We start from the raw sequence: 13,710 nt of genomic DNA on the forward strand, positions 1-13,710 counted from the left end.
ATTCCATTGTTTTTTAGGAAAGTTTGGAAGAGATGGGATGTGAACTCTCCTCCTCCATCAGATTGGATTGCTTTAATGGATGTAGAGAATTGTTTTTCAACTAGAAGTTTAAACTTGAGGAATGTATCATAGGTTGCCGATTTTGTGTGTAGGGGATAGATCCAGGTGAATCTTGAAAAATCATCCACAAAAACAATATAATATTTGTATCCATTGATTGACAGTACTGGAGAGGTCCAGATGTCAGTGTGAATAAGTTGAAGAGGAAATAAAGAGACACGGGTAGATGGAGAAAAAGCTTGTTTCTTACTTTTACCCAATTGGCAGGAACCACAAAGCAAATTTTTATTGAAATTTGAATCTGAAACATAATTTGAATGCGAAATAGGTAAATTGTTATCTCGAACAACTCGAGTAACTACATCATTAGATGGATGACCTAACCTAAAATGCCATACTAAGGATGATGTTCTTATTCCTAATAAAGCTATAAAAGACTTGTTATTGTTGTTGTGAGACTTCCTACCCAGCTTGAGAGGATACATGCCATTCTCACTCTTCCCTTCCAAGAGGATTGCCTTTGTCTGAAGATCAATGATAAAAAAATGAGATGAGGTTAGAATAAAGTAGCAAGAATTATCTACACAAAAGCGTTGAATTGAGACTAGATTTGCAGCTGATTCAGGACAGTGTAAGACATTATTCAATTTAAAACTAGAATTAGAATGAGGGGCTTGAAGAGTGGTAGAACCAGAATTTGCTATGGTAAGAGCTGTACCATTCCCCACGGCAATAGTGTCATGTTGTTGAAAAGGTTCTTGAACATTAAGGTTCTCCAAGTCTTGAGTAATATGTGTGTTGGCGGCACTGTCAGCAAACCATTGAGGGTCTTCAAAGGCATTGTCGGATTGCGCCACCATTGCTGCCAATTGAGGAGGAGGGTGTCTTCCTTGATAGGAGTAATCCATCCTATAGTAGCAATCTAGTGCTTGGTGATTGACTCTTCCACATATTTGACATGGCATGCGAGATGGCTGACTAGTGCTAGGAGCTGGCAACAAAGCAGGTGTATTATTGTACCTTGGAGTAGGAGCATAAGTAGGAGTGTTGTACCTTGGTGCAGGGGAATAAGGAGACCTTGGACCAGGAGGCCTGCTGTACCTTGGGGCTGTGGTGAATGCAGGGGCAGCAGCAAAAAATTTGGCAGTAGGGGGTCTAGAACTGAAATTTCTGGGAGGATACCCACCACGGTTCTTGGATGATTTCTGACCTTGTTTCTGTGTAAACAAGGCAAAGGTTGAAGTGTCAACTGTTGAGGCTTGCTGTTGATTGATCAATGTTTCATGATTGATGAGTTCTTCTTGGAAATCATCAAGAGAGAGTTGTTTCTCTCGGGTTAGGAGGGAGACAGTGGTGACAAAGCTGTTGAAGGAGGGATTGAGGCCATTGAGAAGGAATGAGATGAGGTCCTCATCAGAGATAGGTTTTCCCACAGCAGCTAGTTGATCAGACCATACTTTGGCTGATTGAATGTAGTCTGAGCAGGTTAAGGAGCCTTGGTGAAGACTCAGTAATTGTCTTTTAAGATTGGCAATTCGAGACCTAGAATCATTAGCAAACCTGGTTGCTAGGGCTGACCAGACTTGTTTGGAAGTATCAAGTCCATAAACTGTGGACAAGACCTTCTCAGATAATGTGACATTGATCCAACTTAGGATGCATTGATCCTTTCTATTCCAGATGGTGAATTCTGGATTGAGGGTTCTTTACCACTGTCATCAGTGATAAATTGAGCAGGGCATGGTTCGGTTCCATCCACGATGCCAAATAATTCATGGGTGTGCAGGATAGGCATGAATTGAGTTTTCCAACCAAGATAGTTTGGACCTTCAAGCTTTCCATTGAATTGAGAAAGGGTAGGTGGGGAAAAAGAAGGAGCAGAAAAGGAGGTATTGACTACCATAGAAGAGCTGTTTGTGTGATGCAGGAGAAGAAGAGAAAAGAAAAGAAAGCATCTTAAGAAAGAAGAGCTATGGGGCGTATACCTATATTGGCTTTGATACCATAAAAGAGTTCTTAAAGAACGTGATTTTGCGGAATGATTTATGCTGCTTTCTCATTAAGATTAAATAGAACAAAAAATACAAATATAATCCATCACCAACTTTGATAACATAAGTTGATGTGAATTCAAAAACTAATAACATAATCCTAACATAAGACTTAATACTAATCTGAAATTAATAACAAGAGAACAAGAGAAGTATAATGCAAATAGATGACTTAAAGATAAGGAAAGAGATGTAGTAAAACTAGAAGACTAGAGATGTAGTAAGACTAGAAGACTTCAGCAGTAACAGAAACTTCAGGGACTTCTTCAGCAATATGTTTAACACTTTGCAATCTGACTTTGTGGATTTGAATGATAGAGGCGTTTACTCTGTTCCTAATGTTAAAGGTGGCGAGTCAACCTCCCTCAATTCTTATTTTGGCTGGAAATCTGCTTCCGGTTCAGCTTCGGTTGATCATAGGTTCATGCATGCGATATTAATCTCAAAAAAGGACAAATCAATTATATGCTGAGATAAATGAAGCTAGACATATATATCTCGTTGCCTTCATCACTTAACAATGTGAAGTTATATATATATATATATATATATACACACACACACACACACTACAGGTTTAGCAATTACATGGATAAATGCTCAGGGGGTGAAAGCTATCTCTCTGTGGACAAGTATGGCAAGGTGAGCCTTCGGTTGTTGAGCTCATTGGAAAGCTTAACCGAGGCAGACTGGAAATCCATTAATGCACCGCAGAAGTTCAACCACCGCGAGTTTCGATTCTGGCAGTCTAGTAGTACAGGAAATTGCCTTACTGTTTTTGGAGGGGATGCTAGAAAAATAAGCGTGGGTGTAGCTGAGTGCAAGTTTGATGGCTCCAACCCTTACCAGCTCTTTGCATTCTGCTTCCACTATCAAAAAGCATTTTGTTGCAGTGGACTTCATAACGAGTAATTTCTTGAGCAATTCCAATTATGCCGAGGCCATTTATATTATAATGCATTTGAAGGTATAAACTTATAATGATAGAAGAAAGAGATTATCTCATTCTGTTAGTTCTTGTGTTGGCTTAATTCAGTTTCAAAATGCAGATGCTACTATTTACGGGCTCAAACACTGATATAGAATGCTCAAAATCTAATCTTCACCGTTCATAATGTAGATTCATGTGTTATGAATGTCCCTGCAAAATTTCAGCTCAATCGGACCATAAACGCTCATCGATCGGAGCTGTTGATCAAGACTGGACAGCATTTCCAAAATGCTGTTTCACCCATGTCCGGACATGCCTTCCCCGGGTCCAGACCTCATTTCCAGAAACTCAAATTTTGCTCCGGACAGCCCATTAACCTGTTCGGACACCCCGTAAGTTTTAGGCCAAAAAACGTGATTTTAAGTGGGTTAGGTCTAGGGTTTTGTCGGAGGTATATATACATCATTATAGAAGAGAGAAGTACGAATTTGAGCCCCCAGAGAGTTCGTCGGAGGCTGTGCTAAGAGAGATCATATGTGGTGAGCGTTAATTGAATCTCTTGGAGTTTTAGTTATTCCTTTGATAAATCTACGGTTGAGAAGTCTATCGGAATAATCCGGTAAAGGAGAATCACGTTGAAGAAGATTGTGAGCAAGGAGACGAGTTGTAGGCTAGTCGATCTTACAGAGCCAAGGTCTTGCAAAGGGTTGTAAGTGTTCCTAGTGTCTGTAATCTCTGGATAATCTTTTGATAGTGATTTATTCGGTTTGGCTGCCCCAGAGAGGTTTTACTTTTAGATCGGTTTCTAAAAGGTTTCATCTTCGTAACTAAAATATCTCTGTCTGCCTCTTTATTGCTTTATATATTTTGGGTGATTGAATTGTTTATTGCTACATATTATTAATTCCGCATAAATTGTGATAAATAAGTTTTTGGAGTCAGCATAGCGTTTTTCACATTCCAATAACTAAATCGATGTGTGTTACTCTAAATGATAGTTCATGCTTGGCTCTATAAATTTAATCCTACAGCTCAACTCCACTCGCACAATCTGCTCTATCTCGAAGTGCAAATCGTGACTTATATACAAGGCTTATATAATCCTTGGGAAAATTGAGGTTTAACGTTCAAGTAGGTTCATAAACGGACCACCTCATGAGGTGGTCGCGTTTGACTCAGAGTACGTCACATTCGAACGACAACTAGGAATTCTCTCCGATGAAGACGTAACTTGTTTGTGTTTAAAGGTAGGAGAGAATTAATATAATACAATGAATCTCATTACAATTAACAATATGTAAAAATTTCAATTTTACACTTGCGATAATTCCAAAAAAAAAAAAACTTATGAACCAAAAACTGACATATTGGAGGAACGGAACAAGCGACTCGTGAGTATTTGGGAAAGAGCAGTTTTAACTAGTTAACAGCACTACAAATCCTTCTTATCTGCCCAGCTGAACCAGTGAGAAGATCAATTTCACTCATTTTAATCATGGCGGATGCAAAATCAGACTTGAAAGTGGCAGGGCTTCTACTATATTTGGAAACAACGCTGTCTGTCGACCCTCCACTAAAGAGGATTTGATCTGAGGCAAGGAGACCCTTCTTTTGAATTAAATTCTTGAAGTAGTTATTGTCAAAAGAATTTGGAGTCACCAAGTCAAGTGCTGCCAAGTTTTGATCGCCGCCCGTAGCTGGACAACGGCGCTGGCGAGTGCTAGCAAATCCAGCATCAATATCACTCCCATCGTTGTATATCCGGTCTTTAAATGTGATGCATCGAGCTTGCCCTAAAGTGTGGGCACCTGCATTCATTTGGACATTAATTTTGTTAGAATATTGTTTAAATTTATTATAGTAATCAATATTATTTGATATCAAAGCTGAAGTCATGAGTTCAAATTAAAATATTCTACTTGTTGATGGGCTAACCTGATAAAGCAACCATATCCTCTGCAGTAAGGCCTTTGCGAGCAAAGTTAGAAAGAAGTGTCTGAAGGTCATCAGTGGCACGTGGAAGTTCTGTCTGAGCTAGAGCTAAGCTTGCGGTTGTGGAATCTCTTCTTCCGAGCTTCACAGACCAAGATGGGCCACCCACAGCAACAGATGCATCACGTGCAGCCACCGCAAGAATATCTGCGCAGGAAACAACTCCAGGGCATGTCTTCTCAACCTCAGCTTTGGCACTGTCTATCACTTCAAAACCTCTTACAGAATTATTATTCTGCGATGCGTTTATTTCGCTTGTGATAGAGGGTGCATCCTTGAGTAGAATTGATGCATCACATCCCTGAACATTAAATGCATGGCATATATATTAAATAATTTGGTCCGCAAATTTATATATATATATATATACACATAAAAATATATTATACCTGAACAAAACAATCATGGAAATGGAGACGAACAAGAGACGCCGCCATCCGACGTTCGCGTGAAACTGCTGTTCGGATAACACTCCGAATGGTGCTGACTGCATTCGGACACGTGTGGTCGTAAAACTGGGAAGAAAGATGCGCATTGCAGGTTGAGGTAGAGCTGCTGAGAAACAGCAAGATAAGCAACAAAACAGCTGCATTCTTGTTTGAATTTCTCATCCAACTCATCACCTTGTTAACCATTGCAGCCGCCATTAATTGATGGATCGATCTTAGTTTGTTTGTTTCAGGCAAAAGAAGATGAGAAAGAAGATGATAATGGAGAAAGCTGAACGGTATCCCATCAATTTATAGTTGCACTACTTTGTCTGGGTCACCTCTCTATTAATTCATGAACGCGTTGCCTCCCACTCGCACGCTCCACTATGACAATTTCTTCTTCGATATACTTTGAACATTCTTTCCTTTTACGTACGTACAATATATAATAATAAAATATGAATTCAAGTCAAAGATAAAATTATTTACTTATATATATATAATTCTCGATCATGCGTACATCGGTACATGTTTGAAATCCTCTTGGCATTAAATGGATACAATTGGGCATTTCTCATTATTAAAATGGTACGTAGTCAAACTTTGTTGTCTTCTATAATTTAATTATATGGGTGAATGATATTGACGGCGCCCCACCAAAGTGTTCTCTTCTTTTCCTAAAATGCTTATGCTTTGTTTTTTAAGTTACGTGTTAGAAATTTTAATGTTATTCTTGAAGTATATATATTATTTTAATGTTAATATACTAGAGTATTAGTTATATGTCCGTGTCACATATTAATTAGATCTAGCACATGCATGGAAAAAGTAACAAGCATGTTGAAATAATATACAATTGTTTTGTTTTTTTAATTATTTTTAAATTATTGAATTCATTTGTCTCCATATGTTTTCTGTAATTATTATTATTATTATTTGACATGATGTAATAATGAATTCTAAATCAACAACCCTAACCTTGAAATTGTCGTAGGCTAATTAATATTGGCCAAACAGTAGAAAGACTTAAGTGTCTGTGTGTGCGTGTATATATGGAGGTGCTTGCTCATCTGGACTATTTCAATTTCAAGGGATAATTAATTAGTACACGTACGACTCATTCAAGGGATAATGACTAACTTTCATTAACAAAATAATTCCTTTTTTTTTTGAAAAAAAAAATAATTTAAATAAAAAAAAAAAAAGAGAGAGAAGAAGCTATAGCTATGTATATAGTAACCATCTCAACCTGTCAAAATTCCATTTATACCCCTTGCACCACAAAGAATATCATTCATTCTATTCTTCTTAAATGTATCTTTTGAAGTAAACTGAATCCACACCTCCCATATAATATGCTATATAATATGGGATAACTCAATCGGTGTGGACCACGCTTTATGAAGCGAAAGTCACTATTTCGAATTCTCATCATTCTTTTGTTCAAACATGTCAAAAAGAAAAATTGTTGTATAAGCTTCTCTTTAATGCAATGATTATTACCATGTCTTAATGCATTTCTATTAATTCCTCCAAATGTTATAAATATTAGAAGCAAAAAACTAACCGACATAGATAAGCATTCATAGTTTTACCTCTCTACTCTTGCATCCCTAAAGACACCACATTATCCTAGTAAGTAAGCTGGTTAAGCACGAAACAAAGCCCCATAACTAGGGGCGGACCTGTAGCTTAAAGTCTACCCATTATATAAATTTGACCCCCCACAATAATATTTGTGTCCCCTTTTAAATATAATTTTTTTTTTTTTAGTTTTGCACCTCCCTCAATAATATTTGTGTCAATTTTAATTATTATTTTTTAGTTTTGCCCACCCCAAAAAAATAATATTTGTGTCCCAGTTTAATTCTTTTTTACTTTACCTCTATATTCTAGTTCACTTCTAATTAGAAACTCAATTTGATTTAGGACTCTAATTGAATATGTGAAAGAAAAAGTTAAATGCTTTGAGTTCTTTTTGAGTAGTTTCTAACCAACAATTAGTTTTTTGAGCAGTTATTTTATTGTCATTTTAGTTTACAATATTTGTTTCAACATCATTTATGATTGCAACATTGTTTGACTCGACTCCTAGCATTCTCCTTGTTGTTATTTTGGGGCTTTCAGAGATTGTTAGGAAAAAGAGTTCATGCTCAAAGGTTGTTGTTGTTATTGTTGTTTTTATTTTTATTTTTTTATCTTTTATTTTTTGAAAAATAGTCAACTTCTCATTTGTGCCAGTTAGTTATATTATTGTATATTTGTGATGCCATGAAATTAGATGTAAGAGTTCTATGCTTTTATTTTATATAAACACATTTTACACACACAAACACATATATTGCAGGTTGAGGTAGAGCTGCTGAGAAACAGAAAGATAAGCAGCAAAACAGCAGCATTCTTGTTTGAATTTCTCATCCAACTCATCATCTTGTTAACCATTGCTGCCGCCATTGATCGATCTAATTACTTTGAGCTTCTAGTTTGTTTCAGGCAAAAGGGAGTGGAGATGGATGAGAATGAAGATAATGGAGAAAAAGCCGAATGGTATCCCATCAATTTATACATTGACCACTTTGTCTGGGTCACTGATCTATTAATTCATTAACGCGTTGCCTGCCACTCGCACGCTCCATGAAATACGACAAGTTCTTCTTCGATATACTTTGAACATTCTTTTCTTTTATGTACAATATATAATAATATATTCTCGATCGTAGTACGTGTTTGAACTGGCTCCTCCTGCAATTAAATGCATGCAGTTGGGCATTTCTCATTATTAAAATGGTAAGTAGTCAAACTTTGTTGTCTTCTCTTCTTTTCCTAAAAAGTTATGTTTTGGCTTTTAAGTTTTGTGTTAGAAATTTTAATGTTATTCTTGAAGTATATATATGTGATTGTTTTTATTTGATTCTCTAAGTTTTGATCAAATATCCTAATTTATTCATTTTCTGTTTTATCGTCATATGTGAAATAAAGGTGATATTACCAATTAATGTGCGTGACAAACTTTGTTTTTGGGCATATATATATGTTCTTTTAAAGTTAATATCAAATACTAGAGAAATTATGGACAAAGTTTTTTTTCAAACTGGGTTGGGAGAATTTCCTTCAACCTAGTCTATAAAAATGACATGTGTTCCTTAAATATGTGAGAAGCACATTTTTTTTAATAACATGAACAAAGTTAGAATAAATTTTATTAAAAACTCATATGCATGAAGGGGTGTAAATGAGCCGAACTTGAGCAAGCTTATCTTGTTTAGGCTTGGACAGTTTAAATTTTACTCGAGCTCGAGCCGAGCTTAAGGATGAGCCAAAAAAACGAGGTCGAGCTCGAGGTCATAATAAGTCGAGCCATCTTTAATTTATTTATTTTTATTATAAATTTAAACTTCAAGTACTCTTAAACGGCTCAAGAAACAAGCTTGCATATGAGCATCTTGCTTAACCTGGCTAGCCAAGTATGGAGCCTGAGTCAAGATAACAAGACGTTTGGTTTCGAAGAGAGAGGATATGCATCATTTTATAATAAAAGGATGATATAATAAAAGGATGATATTGGGAAAAAAAAAATCATCAATTTTTAATATTAAGATGAGCAACTATGTGAATAACTACTAATTCGAGCTTTATATGAGCTGCTCACGAGCCTAACCGAGTCGAACTGAGCTTGCTTCGTTTAATATTTGAGCTAGTATTTGTGTTCAGGAAATGTCTCATTTAATAATTGAGTCGAGCACAAGCCAAGCTTATACGAGCCGATCTCGAGCTCGCTCGTGAATGGCTTGCTCATTTAACACCTCTATGTGCATTTCACATGCTATTAAAAAAAAGAACACATGTCACTTTTATAGACTAAGTTGAAGAAAAATTCTTCCAACCCAATTTAGAGAAAAACTTTACCCGTGTCACATATTAATTACAACACATGCATTGAAAAAGTAACAAGAAATGTTGAAATTATATATATATATATATATTATTGTTATTTTTTAAAAAAAATTTAAATTATTAAATTCATTTGTCTCCATATGTATTCTGTAATAATTAATTTAAAATCATCAAACCTAACTTTGAAATTGTCGTAGGTTAAATATTGGCCAAAGACTTGAATGACGGTGGAAAGACTTTAAGTGTCTGTATATATTAAAGATAATTATATATGGAGGGGCTTGCATTACTTGCTCATCTGGACTATTTCAAGGGATATAAGTACAGGTACGACTCATTCATATCCGATTGGGATTGTCCTCGTATATTTTATATACTTATTTATTTACTAATTAGCATTTTATATATTAAAAATAAAAAGATTAATTAATTTACTTATTCACCACAACACTATGGTTGTTAATATTTAGGGCCGTAAGTAAATCAGTCTGTTCGATAACCCGGTTAGTTTAGCTTTACCCAAACTCGAGCTCCATAATACAAACCCAAACAGGACAAACACAATCTCGAATAGGCCCGAAATATCAGTGGCAAATAGCTACTAGACAGACACTAGTTTATAATTTTAAAGGGAAGTTGCCTTAATATTAAGCTAAGATTAATCAAGTCCATTAGGCTTTGGCATTGACAACTTGTGACATCCTATAAAGTTAGTACCACATTGAGAGATGAATTGCTTACATTGAGTGGGAATATTATAACGGATTAAAGGTGTTCATGGGTGTTAACTTTCACATTTGTTCCTTGATACTGGGCTTTATAGGTATGGATGTAATTGATTTGAACCGAGCCGAGTATTGAATGTTCAAGTTTGGTTTGTTTAATTTTTTTCAAACACATGCCGAGTTCAAGTGAGCTAGATAATCAGTTCAAGCTCTACTCATTCATTTTTTCAATGAGCTCAAGCTTATTCATGAGCTACTCAAATAATCTACTCATCCATATATAAAAGTAAATATCGTGTTAGTACAGTTTCTTGTCCAGTGTGATTGACAGGCCCTTCGAGGATGAGGTAGGTATACGGTCTGTCTTCTGCACTCCAATCTGACTTCTTGATTCCTACAAAATAAGAGACCATACTAGGCGTGATCTCCCTCTGATATCTAAGTTAGAGTTTTGAATAATATCAGTGTAATGTAGGATAATTCAGTCTAGAGTTTATATATGTGTATGGACCTATTTATAGGCTAAGAAGTATATTCCAACTTGGGGTCGATCGATCTTCTACCTTGACTTGAATTTCGAGTCATGGAGCTTGATTTGGACTGGGAATTGCTATCATATATGGACTCAGATTTCTTTTCTCATATAATTGGGTCTAATATTTTTACCAAGTTTGTAGGGAATTCAATCCCGGTAAATCAGGGATTGATTCTTAATAAAACTGTGTCGCTGGAATACGTGATACTTTTGTGATCTTTCATGTCGGAGTAGCAGGGATACTCCCGGGAGATGCTCGTATTAGGAGTACCTGACAATCCCGGGAAGTGTATGTTCCGGTGATTGCTCTTGGAATACTCGATGGCCCTTTCCATAATAAATAGATCTTGAGGGTCTTTCCTCCTGGGCCGGGGCCCTGTTGCTGGTCTAGAGGCCCACAACCAATTGGATGGGTTGAATGGGATAATTCCCAACATATCGTAACTTTTAATTTTTAATTTCGTGTAAATTCATACTTATTATTAGTTATTTAATTATTTGAGTGATTAGATAAATTAACTCGAATCTTAAACAATCGAATCTTGAGTTTATATGTTTGTCTTATAGTATGTATATACTATATACACATAAACCCACTCATGTACACACATACACAAGTATTTATATCAAGACTCATAGTTACGATAATTCAACCTATATCTAGAATTCATTTTTATATTTTTAAATACTTAACATATTCTCATTAACATGTTAAAATTGATATTATTAAAATAATTAATATGAAGTTATGCGAGCTTATACAAGCCACGCTAAGCCCGAGCTTATTCATGAACAGCTCTATTTATTTACAACCCTATAAGTAATTTTAACGAGCTTTAATTGCAACTTGACTAATTATTTTGGAGTAAGAGCGCAAATCTTGCTAGTGCTTTACCTAAGTCATTTCATAGGGCATTAGAGCAACCTAATAACACCAAGTGGCCCTACCAAAGACGTTAGGTATTTGAGTAGAGGAAATTGTGACGCCCTAAAAAATTAGTCCCAAATTGAGAAGATGAGTTGCCAATTACTTTGATTGGAAAGATTATATATAAATTAAAGTGCTCATGGGTTCTCAGTCCAATATTAATTCCATACTATATATGTGAGATTGAGCTTTATCAGCAGTTGTGAGGAGCTTTGCATTTTGTTGCTCTCCCTTAGGAATATTTAGCTGGCAAGCAATATCGTATAGTGGAGGTTTAGGTCAATATCATATTAGTGAAGAGCATTAAGGCTGAACAACACCTATCCAACCTCGATTAGTGAAGCGGCTAAACAATTGAGAGAGTAACACACACACGCGCGCTCGCGCACACACACACACACAATATATATATATATATATATATATATATATATATGACTCAAAAAGACACCTATTCAAATGTCTAGGTGTTTTACAAATATTAAGCGGAATAAGATCTAACCTAACAATTAATATTCAACCAAATACAGATATGTAATGAAATTCAAGAACACAGATATTTGGTTACGAAGAGGAAACCATTTAGAGAACTCTCTAAATGTAAAACTTTTCCGGGGCAGTCAAACCCAAGAAATCAATCTACTATAAGAAGAATAAGGAATACAAGAAGAATTACAAAACCTTTGCAATTGACTCTTCCTTGCACACGACAAGCGACCCACTTGACTTCTACCGCAGTAGCCATTTCCAGAACATCTGGCACAATTCTTCTATAAGATTTCCTTTCACCGGAACTCCGATTGGCTTCACGTATTTAATCTTTACTCTCATAAACTAGAACAATATCTCTCTCTAAGCTCTCTGTTTTAGCTCTCAAAATACGTACCTATGTTAGGCAAAATAGATTGTTTAAATAGAACATAAAACATAAATTTAGCAGCCATGTCCGGACAGGGATAAGTGGGTGTCCGGACACGGCTAGGGTTACATATGCGTAACCACGTGGTGTCCGGACAGCCAAGTCATGTGTCCGGACAGGCCATGCAAAATGGGATTGCTGGAAATTGGGTCCGGACCCAGCTTCTGGCGGTCCAGACATGCCCCTCAAAAGCAACTTGCTAGAAATTGGGTCAAGACCCATCTTCTGGTGGTCCGGACATGCCGTTTAAAAATAACTTGCTGGATATAGTGTCCGGACTCGGCTTCTGACGGTTCGGACAGACCCTTCACATTTGACTTGCTAGATATTGTGTCCAGACCCGGCTTCTGAAGGTTCGGACAGGCCCTGCAAAGTGTGTTTGTTGGATATTGGGTTCAGACCTGGCTTCTGGCGGTCCGGACAGGGCCTTCTAAAATCCGGCTTTCTGGAAATGCTGAGGTGCTCATTTTCAACAAATTACATGCAAACCGAATGTGCCAAAACATAAACTAACAAAATCCCCCTTTGGCCATTCAGGGACAAAAAATTATACATGAAAATGACACATCAACTCCCCCTTTTTGTCTCTGAAGGACAAAAGGAAGCACAAAAAAATGGAATTCTAGAGTTAAAGAAAAAAACAACCAACCCATTAAATCTGAAATCAGTAGACACTAAACAAAAATAGTCCCATCACATAATGGCATTCGATTTGTAAGCAAAGCAAAAAAAAAAAAAAAAAAAAAAAAATTAGACTTGCCAAAAATTGTCATTGATTTGCTTCACATCTTGCTCTAAAGTCGTCAGGCGTTTGTTGATAGCTGATGTGGTATTTTTGTGACAAAAAATATCAATTATAAAATTACCACTCGCAATAGGACGAATCTCGTAGGATAAGGCTATATTGAGGGTGTCGAACCTCAAGGACTGCAAGGGTTTTATTATCAAAATTCGAAAGATTAAAATTAACTTAATTAAAAAGAGAATTGATTTGATTTTTCAAAAAAAACTTAAAGTGCATGAAAATAAAAGAGATTTAAAATAAGAGAGAGTGTAGGGTATTGACTTCACCTCTATTCGCACAACAATGGCTAATCACAATTAATCCCAGAAATTCATTATATGCAAGTTATAAATAAACAAGAAACTACCTTATTAAAGAATAAGTATAATCTATCTTTGGTTGGCACAGATCGTCCACCTAACCACTAAGATGCGGTACGACCCGTCTTCCCTAGGTATAA

General features: G+C 36.2%; 1 protein-coding gene across 1 annotated transcript; it reads right to left on the minus strand.

Annotated features, from left to right (window-relative positions):
- Positions 1-4,459: 4,459 nt before the first annotated feature.
- LOC132179337 (lignin-forming anionic peroxidase-like) lies at positions 4,460-5,645 on the minus strand. The gene is made up of 3 exons (XM_059592042.1): positions 5,424-5,645; positions 4,978-5,335; positions 4,460-4,850 (listed from the first exon to the last, which is right to left on the minus strand). The coding sequence occupies exons 1-3, from the start codon at positions 5,643-5,645 to the stop codon at positions 4,462-4,464; spliced, it is 969 nt and encodes a 322-aa protein (XP_059448025.1). The 3' UTR covers positions 4,460-4,461.
- Positions 5,646-13,710: the final 8,065 nt, after the last annotated feature.

Source organism: Corylus avellana, chromosome ca4, assembly GCF_901000735.1.
Source record: "Corylus avellana chromosome ca4, CavTom2PMs-1.0".
In the NCBI taxonomy this organism is placed as follows: domain Eukaryota; kingdom Viridiplantae; phylum Streptophyta; class Magnoliopsida; order Fagales; family Betulaceae; genus Corylus; species Corylus avellana.